The sequence below is a fragment of the Tenrec ecaudatus genome, chromosome 18, assembly GCF_050624435.1.
Source record: "Tenrec ecaudatus isolate mTenEca1 chromosome 18, mTenEca1.hap1, whole genome shotgun sequence".
Classification (NCBI taxonomy): domain Eukaryota; kingdom Metazoa; phylum Chordata; class Mammalia; order Afrosoricida; family Tenrecidae; genus Tenrec; species Tenrec ecaudatus.
This window is the reverse complement of record NC_134547.1, coordinates 33,161,843-33,178,076: the sequence shown is the minus strand read 5'-3', so window position 1 is coordinate 33,178,076 and position 16,234 is coordinate 33,161,843. Positions and strand designations below refer to the sequence as shown.

The window sequence follows — 16,234 nt, the reverse complement described above, 5'->3', positions numbered from 1 at the left end:
ATGGAACCTACCCTTGTGAGTATTTCAGTATCCCTCCTCATTAATCAGCAAGGAGCCCTGGTGGTGTAGTGGTTCCTAGTTAGGCTGTGATCTGAAAAGTTCACAACCACCTACCGCTCCTTGGGAGAAAGATTGGGCTTTCTGTCCTGTAAAGAATTGCACTCCAAAAGTAGATGCATAAGCAAATGTGGTGAAGAAAGCTGATGGTGCCCAGCTATCAAGATATAGCATCTGGGGTCTTAAAGGCTTGAAGATAAAACAAGCAGCCATCTAGCTGAGAAACAACAAAGCCACATGGAAGAAGGACACCAGCCTGTGTGATCATAAGATGTCGACGGGATCAGGTATCAGGCATCAAAGACCCAGTGCAAAAAAGCATATCAATGTGAATGAGGGGGAGTGTGGAGTGGAGACTGAAAGTCCATCTGTAGACAATTGGATATCCCTTTACAGAAGGGTCAAAAGGAAGACGAATAACATTCTGGGTTTCCAGGAAGGCTGTCAGAGACATACTAAGCGCGGCTCCATTCCCAGTACAGTGAGGTCACACGGTTAGGTCACACGGTTAGCAGAAACAGAAAAAGTTGCCAATTTCAAGGTCAGTCCCAGCCCTCGAAGATGCTACCTCGGCTGGTCCACCCGTCCGGCGTCAGCATCCGCGTCGCCCTTCGGCCCCCTCCCAGTCCCCAGTGGCCCGCGGGCACGCCCCGGCTCGGCCGCGACCGTCGCAGCCTGCCCACACGACGCGACTGCCCCGGGCCTGCCCGAGCTGCGCCACCTCGGCTGAAAGAACGAGCTCAGCTGCAGGCACCGCCCGCCCGCCCGCCCGCTCGCCCGCCCGCCCGCTCGCTCGCTCTTTCCCGCCCGCCGCAGGAGCGGCGACCAGGCGCCGGCGTCCCCGGGCGTCGGCGCGCGGCGGTGACGTCACGGGACGCGCCGACGACGCACGCCGAGCGTCGGCCCGGGCTGCCCGCCGGAGCGTGTGGGTCTCTCGGCGACGGGTCCCTCCTCGGAAACTCGGCGAGAGAAGCGCTGCCAGCCGGCAGCTACTGAAGAACGTGCCAAGAAGGCCGCGCGGGAGAGACGCCTGGAGGACGCGTCCTGAGAATGAAGAGTAAGCGAGGTGGAGGGCCACGTCTGGGAGAAGGGTGGGACGAGGAAGGGTCGGGACGTGGTGCTGGTGGGTGAGGTGGATCTGGCTGCCTGTCAGTGTAAGGAATGAGCAGGAATTTCCCACCGCACCCACCAAACCAAACACCGCCGCCACTGCCATTCTCTCGCTGACTCAGAGCGCCCTATAGGTTTCTGGGACTGTGAACCATTGCGGGAAGAGACGGCCTCAGCTTTCTCGCGCGGAGGGGCTAGAGGCTTCGAACTACTGACCTGTGATTAGCAGCCCAATGCCTAACTCACTACACCTCTAGGGCTCCACTTTACATACGAGAAACCAAATCCCAGAGTGCGGGCTTGATGCCTGGGGTGCGGTGAAGCGCCCCTGGAGGGTTACGCTGTGGGTGTGACACCGGGGCAGAGCCCAAGTCCCTGGACAGACTTGGGCACTACTACCCTGGCTGACCACAATCAAGGACTTGCTCCGTTGTGACCCAGTCTCCCCTCTGTAAAGTACTGGTGGCATCGTGGGTTAGGTACCGCGTTGTTCCCCACAGGTCGGCAGCTGGAAGCCACCAGCTGCTCCACAGGAGAGAGACGGGACTTTCCTCTCGGAAGGAGTGACCATCCAGGAAACCCACAGGGGCAGTTCTGCCTTGTCCTATAGGGCCTCGATGAGCTGGAGTCCGCCAATGGCAGTGAGCGTGAGGAAGGTACAGATGGTGACCCTGTCCGCGTAAAGCTCAGAGAGCATCCTGGCGGATTGTAGTACTAACCCAAGGTGTTGGGAGACCTGCAGAGTAAAGGTGTGCTCACGATTTTGAGATCCAGTTCTCCCACTCCTACTTCTGTGCACAGCTTAAAGATAAGCTTTGATTTTTGTCAAGTGCATCATAGCATAATAACTACCTTAAAGGATACTTTTGAAGATGAGTGACGTCATTTTGACTAGCTGCTGACCAGTAATGAGTCAATAACTCTTGTACAGAACTGCAGAAGAGACTGTCAAGTCTTCTGCTTACCCTGTGACAAGTGAAAACCGTGATTCCCGGGGCCCAGCTTCTACAGGCAAGTCATAAGCCCCACCTTCCATTTGAGAGGGCATGGCAAAGGGATGGCATTGGTGATGCCAGATGGATCTTGACTGAAGGCAGAGAATACCAGAAAGATGTTTACTTGTGTTTTGACCGTGATAACACATTCGGCTGTGTGGATCGTAAACTATGGATAGGCTTGAGAAGAATGGGCATTCCAGAACACTTCATGGTGCTCGTGCAGCACGTGCACCTGATCTAGAGGCACTCGTATAAACAGAACAAGGGGTGCTGCATGGTTTAAAATCAGGGAAGGTGTGTGTCAGGGTTGTATCCTCACACCATACTTATTCAATCTACATGCTGACCAAGTCATCAGAGAAGCTGGCTTATATGAAGAAGAATGTAGCATCAGGATTGAAGAAAGCTTTATTAACCTTTGATATGCACATAAAAAAAAACCTTGCGTGCTAAAAGTGAGGAAAACTTGAAGCACTTGCTGATGAAGATCAAAGACTTCAGCCTTCAGTATGGATTACAACTCAATGTGAAGAAGACCAAAATCCTCCCCGCTGGACCAATAGGTACATCATGATCAATGGAGAAAAGGATAACGTTGTGGAGGATTTTGCCTTGTTTGGATCTGCAATCAATGCTCACGGAAGCAGCAGTCAAGGGGTAAGATGCCACATTGTATTGGGTAAATCTGTTGCATAACACCCCATTAACGTGTTGAAAAGCAAGCAGGTTTCTTTGAGAACTAAGGTGCACCTGACCCAAGCCATGGTGTTTTCAACCACCTCCTATGCAGGTGAAAGTTGGACGTTGCCTAAGGAAAACTGGAGAAGAATCGGTGAATTTGAATGTTGGTGCTGGTGATGAATATTGAAAGTTCCATGAACTGCCAAAAGAACAACAAATCTGCCTGGGAGAAAGTACAGCTAGAATGCTCCTTAGCGTCAAGGAGGGTGAGACTTCATCTCACATACTTTGGACATGTCAGGACAGACTAGTTCCTGGAGACGGACATCATGTTCAGTAAATGAGAGGGGCAGTGAGAAAGAGCAAGGCTCTCAACAACATGAATTGACACAGTGGCTGCAACAGTGGGCTCAAACATAAGTCCAATTGTGAAGTTAGTGCAGGATCAGGCAGCCTTTCCTTCAGTGTACATAGGGTCGCTATGGGTTGTAACCAACTTGAAGGCACCTAACAACATATCCTTCCATCTGAAGGAGAACTAGACCCTCAAGTGGTTTGCTTGTTCAACCATAAACTTAAAAAAACTCAGTATCGTTGACTCAGTTCTGGCTCACAGCAACCCAGGAGGGCAGGGTAGAGCTGCCCCATGGACTGTAACTCTTTACAGAACTGGAAAACCTCCTCTCTCCCTGCCCCTCGGAGGAGCTGACCTGGCAAAGGCAGCCCAATTTATAACCACTATGCCACCAGGACTCCGAACACAAACTAGGATGAGCCAAGGTGCTGGAATGTAAAGTGTTGTGAGTTATGCCCTGAGCTGCTGACCGCGAGGTCTCCAGTTGAGGCTGTCTACTCCAGGAAACATTGACAGTCTCAGAAATGTCCCCTGCCCTAGAGGGTTGCTATGAGCCAGATGGACTCGATGGCAGTGATGTTGATTTCTGGTTTTGAGTGCATACCCCTGTTTCTAGTCATTTGACCTTCACAGCAGCCTTCTGGCTCGTTCTTAGTCCATTCACATCACGTTCTGCCCCAAAGCCACCATTTCCTACTTGAGACAAAGTGAGTCAGGAGCAGGAGTGTAGTTGTTTTTAGAGGTTAAAACCACATTAATATGTACTTTGAATTTGAAGAACTGTTTGAAGACTGTCTGGCATCATTGGTGGGGCATCATCTATTTAATGTGATCCATTTCCGTTTCCTGGAAGTGAAAATGGGGCAAAGTTTTTCATCTTATAAAGTCAATTGGGCTCCATCAAGGACTGCTCTGATGGTCTGTTCCCGTATGTTGGCCTCCTTCGCTGGTGTGCCAGAGTGCAGTTTGGTTAATTAGGTGCTTTTTTTTTAATGAATTTAACAAATAATAACCACTTTCATATATGAGAGTAAACCATAATATATGTAAATAGGAAAAATGAATCTGTATTTTACTAAGATTCTAGAGATTCCCCCACACAGTCAGGTTTTAGAAGCACTGTTGTAAATCACAGCCTTAAAACTTCTAGGTTAGGTGTGGCCAGGGCTGGAGACGAGGCATCTGAGAAAGCTTTGTGCCCAGCACCTCTGTGACACCACTCCTGCCGTCCCCAACTCAGCTGGTTCTGTTCATCAGTGGCCATGCCCCACAGGAACTGATTGTTTGTTTTACTCTCCCAGGTGTGATCTACAATGCCCTTGCTCAGAAAGAGGCACAAGAGCTCGATGTTGAGGTATGTGCTTGGCACACGGTCTAGGAGCACTCCAGGGGATGGTAAAAATGCCTCCCTGCGGTCAGGCCTCTAATGCTGGCTCGGCCTCCTTCCCCACGGTGCTCCTCGTCTTCCTAGCAGACACACTACGCTCCAGCAGCGTCTGCTGTTGCCGCATGCTGGCCTCCTCTCTGCCCTGCCAAAGTAAAATTTGGTTAAGTGGGACCTCTCCTTTTTTCTTTAATGAACTTAATAAATATGAAATATGAGGGTAAGTCAACACCTTTTCCTATAAACTCAGGCATCTTTATTAAACAAAAATATCAAAACATGATGCTATTCATTCTGAACACATCCTCCACTGAGGGCTTCACACCTGAAGGCAGGTGTCCATGTCTCCAGCCCAAAGAATTCTTCTCTCTGGGCTCTGATTTACACCTGTCCAAATGGGACACAAATTGCGTTCTTTTCAAATGTTCTCTAAATGCGGTTACTAAAAGAAATCCAAATGGGTGAGATCAGGGCTGTAGGGTGGACGGATTGGATAAGGTTTCCCAATAAAACTCACTCGGCACGGACCCTGTTTGCCTCGGGAGGAGCGGGCGCATTGCCACCATGTGTCAGCACAACTTGCCTGACCCTTTTCTCTGCAATGCCGTTTCCACGGCCCTAAAACTTTCTGAGACGCTCCCATCATGGCTCTGTGCCCTGCAAGGAGATCTATCCAGATGACGCCCTTGGGATTAAAGGGAAAATCAGCCCCGTCGCCTTCCGAGCTGACTTTGCCTCTGCTATGACGTTAACTGGCCACAGCAGATCTAGAAGTCACTCTTTTCAAGGGGCCTCTTGTACTTGAAGGCCCCCTAGTGGGACTGTGTGTTACTGAGAACTGCTCCGCAGCCAGTCACTGATCACAGGCTCATTTAAACCTGTTTTCTGTGGAATATGCCAGTGTATGTAGGAACTAGATGGAGTTTTGATTTACCTTCATATATTACTAGTGAACATTTCTCCAATCACACAGTTCTAATACAATTTTCCACAGTTAGGATGACAATAAATTAAATTGTCCTAATATCTCAACACTATTTAACAAATCTTTTATTACAAATATATAGTTATTTAATTTAAAATTTAAAGTACAACTCAAATCTGTCCGGTTCTCTTTAATATCTTCTTTTCCCTGCAGTGGAGGCTTAACGTGGTTGCCCACCTCTGGGCCTCCTCTCAGCTCTTGGTCCTGGCCTCTTTGCCATTCTTCGTTCATGGGCTAAGTGCAGTCAGTCTCCACGGTGAGATTTTCTAATGATTTTTTTTTCATTTCCTTGCAGTAATTTGGATGGAAATTTATAGAGAAAATTCATTTTTCATTCAACAACTCAGATATAGTTTGTTTTCAACGTTGATTGCAATCCCCACAATGTAACAGTGCCCTTCCCACTTCCTCCCTATTTCTCACTTCATTTATCCCTTTTCCTTCCCTGCTCACCTTCTCAGCTGGGCTCCTGGGCAGATGCTGTCCTTTTGATCTCAGCTCAGACCATGGGGTGGAAGCCAGTGCTAGTGGGCCAGGGGCTGTGCTTGGCAGGGCGGGGCGCAGATCTGCAGCCACGCCCAGGCGTGCTTCATCTGGGTGTGGCCCTGTCTGAGCCCTGCCCCCGCCCCCAGCTGGGCTCTTCTCTCTTGTGTTCCGGTCACTGGCATCCTGCAGCCTCTAGCCTTACCTGGCCCTGACTGAGCAGATCGCTCCGCGCGACAGTTCTCATGTTTCCCTACCAAATGTCCAACGGTTGGTCCTCCTCCGGTAACCCAGAGCACTAAGGGTTTCGGATTTGATGTGGGGCTTCCTGGCACACCCAGCCCCGAGCTGGCGCCCGCCTTCCACATCCTGGCAGTGGTGAGCAGTGGGCTGAATGCCCTCCGGGGGGGGGGGGGCATTCGCATTCGCCCCCCCAGCAACCCCTGGGGTGGCTGAGGCCTGGGGTCCTGGGTTGTGGGACCAGAGCAGTGAGCACCACCCTTCCTGCAGCCCGTGGGATCCGCCCGATCCGAGGCCTTCGTGAAGGCCTTCTTGAGGCGCAGCCTGCCCCGCATGAGCCAGCAAGCCCTGGAGGACCAGCTGCAGCGCAAGGCGGTCGTCCTGGAGTACTTCACGCGGCGGAAGCGCAGGGAGAAGAAAAAGAAATGCAAAGGCCTTTCCGCCCGGCAAAGAAGGGAGCTACGGCTCTTTGACATTAAGCCAGAACAGCAGAAGTGAGTCAAGCCCACCCCTGGTCCACGGCTGGCTGGCTCTTGCCCCCTCCTCCCCAACTCCCCAACCCGGGACTTTGGAAACCAGGAACAGTGTGAGTTAGGAGTTGAGTTGCCAACCACAAGGTTAGAAGTTCAAAGCCACCAGCCATTCGTTTGGAGAAAGATGAGGCTGCCTGCCCCTGTAAAAAGTTATTATCTCAAAGGTCCTAGGGAGCAGCCCCCCTCTGTCCTATAGGCCCGCAGAGGCAGCATTGCCTCCCTGGCTTGGAGCTACTGAAACTAAGGATGCGTCTCCCTCGTTTGCCACAAGGGGGAAGCCTTCCTTTACCAATTTGAGCTGTGCTTGGATTTGGCTTTTCCTAGCAAGGCTTGGTGAGATGGGGACTTTAATTGTTTGGCATCCATCCTAGCCTTAATAAGATCAGTGCCGTAAGTGAGGCTGTTGCCCATGGCAACTGGCTGTTTGTCTGTCGCTTTTCGTAGACAGGAAAGAGGAACTGATACTTCCCAATATATACCTCCCTGGAGCTCTGAATAGCACTAGAGAAAAGCACCCACTGGGCCTGTTCGTCTTTTTTTTTTAAAAGATGCTGCCCACGCGCTCCAGCAGTCTCTGAAAGGGCTGCACCTCTTCTCGTGGGCGGTGCATTCCTCCCCGGCTGACACGCCATGCCTGCTGGCCTCGGTTCTGCTTTCTCGGTTCTCTCCGTGGGCTTCTGCTCAGGAGCAGAGGCAGCAGCAGTCAGGGCGGTGCATCCTCGGTGGCCCTGCAGGCAGTTGGCCAGCCTGGCCTGGCGAAGTCTGCCTAGGTGGAACCAACAGCTTCGTGGAAGCCCCGCAGGCTTACCAGGGCACCAGAGAATAACACAGGAAATCCTGTGGGGTCTCTGCCAGGCTCCATTCACCTTCCAGGGCATCCCTGACAACCGCAGATTGTCCCCTGAGGACTTACTAAATTCAGGTTCGCCTAACAAAACATCACTAACAGTGACCAATTGAAGTCTGCCTCTAGAAGTCAGGGTGCACGCACAAGGCGGGAGCTCTGGCTGCCATGGCTGCTCCTGGCCTTCCTCTTCCCACCAGCAGAAAGGCGCCCGGGGAGGACATTGAGGGTGGGTGGTGAGGTAGCCATCGTAGAACCAGGACTGGCTGGGGGCTTCTTCCAGGTCCCTATCGTGGTTCTCAGTTGGCACTGAGCCAATATCTGGGCTCTTGGGAGCACACTTGGGCCTCCTCCTGCCTGACTTCTCACTGTCTCTAACTTCACCACAGGTACAGTCTTTTCCTCCCTCTCCATGACCTCTGGAAGCAATACATCCGGGACCTGTGCAATGGTCTCAAGCCAGACACGTGAGTTGAACTGTCGGAAGCGGCACGTTGGGGCAGAGTCCCGTCGGATGTTCTCTGTTGTGAATGCCGCGAGAGGTGCCAGCCTGGCCTGCGACGCCTGTAGAGCTGTGTGCTTCTCTCAGGACTGCCCGCGGATTGAGTGAGGGCCCGTTTGCCTTGCAGGCAGCCACAGATGATCCAGGCCAAGCTGCTGAAGGCAGATCTTCATGGTGCGATGATTTCAGGTACCTTGCTAAGACCACGTGGTCACCCAGCCGTCACTCACCATGGCCCCTATGGTAGAGAACCAGGCATACAGAACCCAGACCCTTCTTCATTGCTTGAGAACACCGCCCCCCCCCCCCGGTTCCACTGAGGGTCACAGCGGTGGGGAGGATTGGGCCACTGCTGCACCTAATGGTCCCTCTGCACCTTCTCCACACAGGGACCCCTGCCAGTGTCCCAAAGGGCAGAGCAGCCATTGGCCCTGCCCAGCCTAGGTCTTGAGCAGCCCTGCCTGCTGCTCAGAAAGCAGCCTGGCGTTTGACTCCAGGCTGACGTCTGTAGGCAGACCCCTCCCCAGAGCTCCAGACCTGGGTATGAGCTCCCAGGTATCTCCTGATGCTGCCCCTCATCCTGACCTCCCATCTCAGGCAGTCAGCAGTGTGACACTGGTGGTGGTGCTGCTGCTACCAGTGCTGGCGGGTGGCTCCACGCCCCAGAGGCCCGGCACAACAGGAGGCATGCCTGGTCCTGCACCCTCCTCATGGGCACGGCTATGTCTGAACCACTGTTGCAGCGCCTGTGCCATTGTGTCTGGTTACGGGGCTTCCTCCGGACCACCAAGCATGGCACCCTTCTCCTGAGACCACAGCCAGAGTCCAGGAGACCAAGGCTTCTGACTTCCTCCAAGACAGGGTACCTGGCGGCTCAGGCGTTTTCTCTCCTGACCCTCACTTCCAGGCCCCGTACCCGAATCTAAGCCCTTTCAGAGCTCCTCGTGCACCCCAAGCCCAGAGTGGTGGGGAGGAGGGTTTCGGGACAGGCAGCAAATCATGTTCCTTCCTGGCTTCAAACCTCCTAAAGGGACCCATGCTACAGTGGCCTGCCTCCACCAAGCTCCCCTGGCTTCTGGTCCTTCCTTGACTCCTGCCTGGCCACCCTGAGCAGCCCCTTTCCTTTGCAGTCACAAAATCCAAGTGTCCCTCTTACGTGGGAGTGACAGGGATCCTGCTACAGGAAACAAAGCACGTCTTCAAGATTATCTCCAAAGACGACCGTCTGCGAGGTACAGAGCCATCTCCCCAGTCACTCCATCGCCTTTGGCGTCATGTACCTAGCCACTCCATCCAACTGTGATGTCAGGCTTAAGGAGCCCATCTGCTGACCCAGTCATTCTACCTGAGGCACTTGTGGGCACAGGCATTGGGTGGTGGGGCCAGGAAATGCAAGAGAACATGGTTAAAACCCTCTACCTGCCAAGGGGGATCCCTGGGCGGTGGTAAATGGTTAAGTGCTCAACTACGAGTGAAAAGGTTGGCAATTCAAGCCCAGCCAGGTGCACCTGGGGAGACAGGCTGGCCAGCTGCTGCCCGGGGAGGAGGGCTCCTCTGCACACCTGGGGCCTGAGTCAAAGGCAGCTAACAAGCTGCCCTGCCCCGGAATGCAGTCACTCGGGTCAGAGGGTACCCGGAGTCCCAGTCCTGGCAGCCAGCCAGGGGGACGTCCACACGCCGCCTTGCTTGCCTGCACACCAGACTCCAGCACCAGCTGCAGGAGGCTGTCGCCTTTGAGCTTGGTTTTACTCAGCTTCCCCCTCTGTTTCCAACATTTCCTGCTGCTCCTGTTTTTAACCTCTAAAGGTGGGCTCCCAGTTCCCCACTGAGCATAAAGTGGAGTCCATCTGGAAATGGTCAGGAGCACCTTTTTCTGGCAGTTTTTCTGGGAGTTTGGAGTTGTGAGAGTTTGGTTTATTATCTAACCTTTCTAAGATGACCAGATTTTAACGTTGGTAAAGCAGGACACCAGCAGGACACCATTGATAAAACTCACCTCCTGGTGAAATAGCCACATGGCAGCCGAAAACCGTATACCCTAGCTTGTCGTGCATTCTTTCCAAAAATCGGGACTTTTTAAAAACGCTGCAGGACGCGGGAAAAATTGTTAAAAATCAGGACGTCTGGTCACCCTACCTTTGGCCCTAAAAATTAGGTGGTGGTGTACTTAAAGGAACATGAATTGGCCATCTAGTGGAACCCCTCTGATCCCGGGGCTGCTGCCTGTCTGCTTTGCCCACTTGCCGGAGCTTGTTTCAGTCCTGATGCAGGCCTTGTATGACTAACTTTCTGCATACGGTGAACTGACGGCCAGGGCTTTTCCTGCTTCTCCTCCAGTTATCCCCAAGCTCAACTCTGTGTTCACCGTGGAGATCGATGGCTTCGTGTCCTACATTTACGGGAGCAAGTTCCAGCTTCGGGCAAGTGAGCGGTCTGCGAAGAAATTTAAAGCCAAGGGGACCATTGACCTCTGAACTCTCAAGATTTCCAATAGCCAGAAGTGGGCTACACCCGGAACATCCCACTCTGTGGAGAGGGCCACCCGTTTGCAAAAAATCCTTGCCAGATGTTTCTGACCTGTGCAAGGGTGTTCACAGCCATGTGTGTTCTTGAGCATGGCCTGTGGAGAGGGAAAGGACAGCAAATACACCCGGGTTAGCAGCCTGTCTTCAGCAGTGCTGTCACTAGATTTCCATTTCAATGTCGACTGCTTCCTGATTCATCGCTTGTTTGTACAGTAAACACACACACATACACACATGAGTATAAGATGCTCCAGCTGCAGGATCCCTGCCGAAGGGCGAGCGGGAGGACCCATGGCACTATGCAGAGTTACCCTTTCTAAACCTCCGCCTGTGCCGGCCTCTGGCTCTTTCAAATGGCTGAAGAGAGGCGAGCGGTCAGGAAACAGCTGGCTAGGACTCAGAACTGGCATGGACCGGGCAGTGGCACGGAGAGGAGAGGAGAGGATGGGGTGGCGAAGGAGCGTATGCCCAGCTCTCCCCAAGGCCTAGCCATGTGGATTCCCACATCCTGGGCAGTGCAGCTCACATCACTGCCCCATGTGCAGTGAGGCCCTTCGCACAGGCCGCCTGGGGGCAGGCGGGGCTGGGTGAGAGCACCAAGGGCTGCTCACTCGGGAGTTGGGCCTTCCGAGCCTGCTCTCAGGAAAACCACCTGGGCATAGTGTGGCTCAGAAGGGCCTTAGCCCTGTCCTTTGCTGACTGACAAGGTGGGGGCAGAGGCTCCCCTGGAGACAGAGACGCAGCTCCCGGGCCTTCTCCCGCCCACCCACAGGTGCAGCAGCACCTCTCCCACGGGAGCTCCACGCGGCACAGGAGCAGTGCACTCCCTGGACTGTCACAGGACAGCTGTGCCCTGCAGGTTCCCGATGGCTGGTTTTGCTGAAGTAGGCACCAGGCCCTTCTTTGGCGGTGCCTCTGGGCAGACTTGAGCCTCTCAGTTTGGTCGGCAGCCCATGGATGCTGAGGGGGAAAGAATTGGCCCAGCCCCACACTCTCCCCGATGCTCCCGCTGGCTGTGTGTGGTGTCCACTGCTTGTCAGGGAGTTTCCGGCTGCCTGGACACTGGAGGCCAGGCTCCACCCTGCACGGTGTGACCAAGGGCTGGTTATGTGACATCCATTGTCCCCTGTGATGCAGAGCCCATGTGGACTCTGCAGCCTCAGCATGCCTCACCTGGGAGACCTGGCCATGGCCTGGCCTTCCTTGTTTGCCGTGGGAAGCAAAGTGGGCACCTGTCCCAGCTCTCCCCGCCTGCGGATGGCAGAGCTGGACGGAAGGGCATGGGCCGCCCAGAGCCTGTGCTTTCAGGCTCCCCACCTCGTGGACTGCCCTTGGTGTGACCTGGCTCCCCCCGAGGGGCTCAGGTTCTTCCATGGAGGGTGGTCCCACCATCTGAGCGCACCACGCAGGGAACCGCATAGGTGTATCACTTCCTCAGCCACGCTGCGCCTCCCCGCCCTCCTCGACGTCAAAGACACCCAGTGTTGTGTAAATACACAGGCGCTTCCCAGAAAAGTTGTTGGTACCACTTGCCATGTGAAATCTGTTTTTCATTTGGCGCAGACTCAAGTTTCCATGTGAGTTGCTGCTAACTCAGCGCTCTCCCCCTCCCGAGGGGACTTGGCGAGAAGCTCACCTGACACAAAGCCACTGCTGTGCCTGCTGTCAGGGCCTTGAGTCCTGTGCCCCAAGGGCTGTGCTGTCCCCCAGAGGAGGGGAAGAAGGTGGCTCCTTGCCAGGCAGGGCACCAGCTTCCACTGGTGCTGCCCCTGCAGCCACAGAGCCAGGCTGCACCCTGCAGCTTGCCAGGGCTGTGTGCTCTGCAGCCCAGTTTCTGCCTTCTCTGCAGACCAGAGAGCCCCGGGGCACTTCATTGTTTGTGCCACCCAGGAGCTCCTCAGCCCCAAGGGACTCAACAGACTCGGGTTGTCAGCATTACACGTTGCATCTGCTTTCTGGGCAGTGATCGATTGCTTTAGGTTACCTTAGATCAGATATCTGCCACAGAGCTAGGGGTTAGGATTCCAGGTTATATTTTTTGGGAGGACACAATGTAATCCTTACAGGAAATTGCCAGGGCAAGAGAAGCTCTCACCCCCAGGAAAGGATGTAGAATTCTGCTGATCCAGGCCAAAAGTTTTTCAGGACTCCACTGTCCCCATCTACCAAGTCAGGACAGGGGGCAGGTTTCTAAAATGGGTCCCTGGAGCTCCCGGATCATGAGCATTAGGGTCCCTGAGCTGCAGCTCAGACCTCTGACTTGGCCTTTAAGGATGGGGCCTACAGCGGTCCACTCTGGGACCTTCACTGACAGGAGCACGGGCCATGCTGGCTGAGGTCTCCCCAGCTCTGGCCTCCTGACTGACTACACGTGGGAATGCTCACGTCTGCATTCTCCAGGTACAGAAAGACCATCACAGGATTGATCAACCCGCGTCTGAAGAGTAAACATGAACGTCCGCCAATGCCATAAATTATGATAAAAAGCTTTCTTTCTGGACAATGGCTTTGTTTTAATTTAGTTTGCATTTCTTCGCTATAATGCCTAATTAAGACATCTGTTAAATGTCTATAATATTAATTTAATAGAGGGGGTTCTAATAGAGTTGTATTGGAATTGTCCATTTAATTAACCTCATGGGCCTTTAATGGATGTCTTAAATAGACATCATTAACAAGAGCGCGAGACAAATTAGAATTAGAGTCAATAACATTCTTGGTAATTTTTCCTGAGCTGTGAAGGACATGTGTGGCTAAGTAGACAAGCACAAAGATGGCCTACGCAGAGGCAGTGTGCCAGCTGGGGTCCCCGAGGCATTCAACCTGGTCAGCTAAGACCAAGAAGACCCACGCTCCAGCCATAGGGGCAGCACCCAGGCACAGAGACCAGCCCTTCTGGAGAGTTTGCCAGCCCCCCATCCCTTTGCTCGGCTCCTTGGTGAGGAGTGGGGAATGGGGCCTTACACTTGGGCTCTTACTAAATGGGTGCCCAGGTCATGTGAGGTGGAATGGGACAGCAGGCGGGGGTGGGGCTTGGTTAGGGTGGGAGAAAGAATATGGGTGGAATGAAGAGGGTTCCCTACTAACCACCTCTTGCTCAGATGAACATCCTTCTAAAGTCACCTCTCTCCAACACATATGACCCTGCGAGCCTCTGGTGGGGTTGAGCACACCCCAATTCCATCTCGCCCCGGCTTTCCTCCTCACCTGCTTCCGTGTCTTGGTTGGATCCGCTCCTCGTCGAGCGTCTGAAGCACAACACACCCCTGGGCTTGGTCCTCTACATTCCCTCAAAGGCACTTTCTCTTAACTTCAAGTGCACTGAAGAATCCCAAAAGCCTGGCACCAACCTGGTTGTCCCCCTAACCTCCGAACCCAAATGTGAAATTGTGCTTTCTGTCTGCCCCCTCAAGGAGATTGTCTCCAGGACAACCCCTTTGTCTTGGTCACAGTATCCCCGCCGCCCCCACCCCCATCTGCCCTGCAGTAGGTGCTCAGAGTCTTAGAACAGGTAAAGCAGCCCACGTGACTCCTCCCTGGATACCTAATAGGCATGCCAACTGATGTGCCGCACAGAACCAGGGCCGCCTCCACTAACCCTCACACACCCTCAGTTTCTCAGAAACCACCCCGCATTCCTCTCCCGCTTTCACACACACTCAAACTCACTGCCGTCTGTGGGTTTACGACAGTGGTTCTCAACCTTCCTCATGCCACGACCCTTTCACACAGTTCCTCATGTTTTGGTGGCCACGCCCCCCCACCATAGAATTATTTTCATTGCTACTTCATAATGGTAATTTTGCTACTGTTATGAATCGGGTGACCCCTGTGAAAGGGTGGTTGGGCCCCCAAGGGGGTCACGACCCACAGGCTGAGAACCACTGCTTTATCAGCCTAGAACCTGCATGTTTCTCTGGAGCAGCTGGTGTGTTTGAGCTGCTGGCCTTGTGGTTAGCAGCCTAACATGTAACAACTACCCCACCAGGGCGCCTCTTCTGTCAATCTCCCAGTAAGTCCTGGGAGATCTGCGACCGACCTCCTCCACCACTGCCCCTGTCCCCACCCTCCAGCCAGCCACTGCCTCTGGACCACAGCCACTCCGCCTCTGGCATTCAGCCCCACATAGGCCAGGTGACCTTGTGAAGCATGATGCCCTCATGTCGCTCCTCTGCTCACAGCCCACATACAACTTCCCAGGCCATGTAGAATTAAAGCTGCTTTCCTGGAGCTATGGAGGCCCCGCCCCGGGTCTGGCCCTGCCTTGCTCCACACCCCCATAGTCTTGCCCTCATGCCTTCTCTGCCTCTCTCACATGTGCCTCTATTCCTGCCTCAGTGCCTTTGCACGTGCTGTTCTTCAGCTTGGAACTTTCTTCCCTCAGAACACTGCCACCTCTGCATCCAGCTGTCCTCCGCTTTGATGCTCCCTGTCAGCTCCGCCTCCCCCATCCTAGATCTTAGCTCACTCACCCACCCATGGGCCCCTCACCTTGTCTTTTCTGTAGCATTTATCAATTCACGAGACCTGGATTCGATTCCTGGCCTACTACTACTAAACCTCGAGTACAGCTGCCCACTGGGGACTTCACAGTGACTGAACAGGTTTCAGTGGAGCATCCAGATTGAGACAGGCTGCCAAGAAAGGCCTAGTGTTTGATTTCCCACATTCAGCCAGGTGAGCACCCCGTGGGGCCAATGGCTTCATCCCGCTGTGGCCTCTGCTCTATCGCCAGCCTTTCAGTGGAGCCAAAGCACCAGGATGGCCAAGACTCTGTCTTGGGCTCTGTTGTAGCCATGGTAACCCCAGTGTCACGGAAAACCAAGCTCCCTCCCTGCCACCTCATAGTGACCTACAGGACTGGGTAGAACTGCCCCCATGAGTTTCTGAGACTGTATTTATAGGAGTAGAAAGCCCTGTTTTTCTCCAGAGGAGCAGCTGGGGGGTTGGGTTTGGAACTGCTGACCTTTCAGATCACAGCCCAGTATGTAACCAACTGCTAAGGTCTTCGGCAGACACTTATTTTTTAGCCAAAAAGAAAGCGTGAACCCAGTGCTTGGCTGTCATGATGCACAATCGCTGTCTGCGCCGGCCATGTCTCTGGCCAGTGGCTCTCCCTGCCTCACGGAGCACCTGTCCAGGGCCACGTGCTGAGGGTGACCAGCCATTGGGCCCTCCCACACCGGCAGGCAGCCTGCCCTGTGAGGCGTCCCCCTGCATCTCACGCAGGCGTTGGGCCTGCCTGCACCTGAGCACGAGCACTGTGGGTGGCCCTCCCCAGGTGGAGCCATGGAGCCATGGTAGGAGAGACCCAGCACTGCGATGGCATCACCACGCACCTTGGAGGGCGGGTGGGGATGGGTGGACTGGGGACAGTCATCTGCATCCAGTAAATGGTGCCCCTTTGCAAAGAGAGGGAGCGGGCGGTGGTGCGGATGGGAGGCCCTCACAGTAGTGCCCCCCCCCCCAAAAAAAGTCCTCCAGGGTCAGGGCAGGCCTGTTCTTCATAAGATGCAAGCCCCCCTTCCCCGCCCATC

The 16,234-nt window shown here is 53.9% G+C and overlaps 1 protein-coding gene across 1 annotated transcript; it reads left to right on the top strand.

The window, feature by feature from the left end:
* Window positions 1-939: 939 nt before the first annotated feature.
* On the top strand, window positions 940-10,861 carry POP4 (POP4 ribonuclease P/MRP subunit). Its single transcript, XM_075536763.1, has 7 exons — window positions 940-1,114; window positions 4,503-4,555; window positions 6,564-6,787; window positions 8,060-8,137; window positions 8,300-8,361; window positions 9,303-9,404; window positions 10,510-10,861. Exons 1-7 carry the CDS (start codon window positions 1,108-1,110, stop codon window positions 10,644-10,646), a joined length of 663 nt encoding a protein of 220 aa, XP_075392878.1. The 5' UTR covers window positions 940-1,107; the 3' UTR covers window positions 10,647-10,861.
* Window positions 10,862-16,234: the final 5,373 nt, after the last annotated feature.

Excerpts from the sequence above, each read along its gene's own strand:
- POP4 (XM_075536763.1), top strand. Across the intron at positions 4,556-6,563 it reads CACAAGAGCTCGATGTTGAG|CCCGTGGGATCCGCCCGATC; the intron begins GTATGTGCTTGG and ends CCCTTCCTGCAG. Across the intron at positions 8,362-9,302 it reads TCATGGTGCGATGATTTCAG|TCACAAAATCCAAGTGTCCC; the intron begins GTACCTTGCTAA and ends TTTCCTTTGCAG.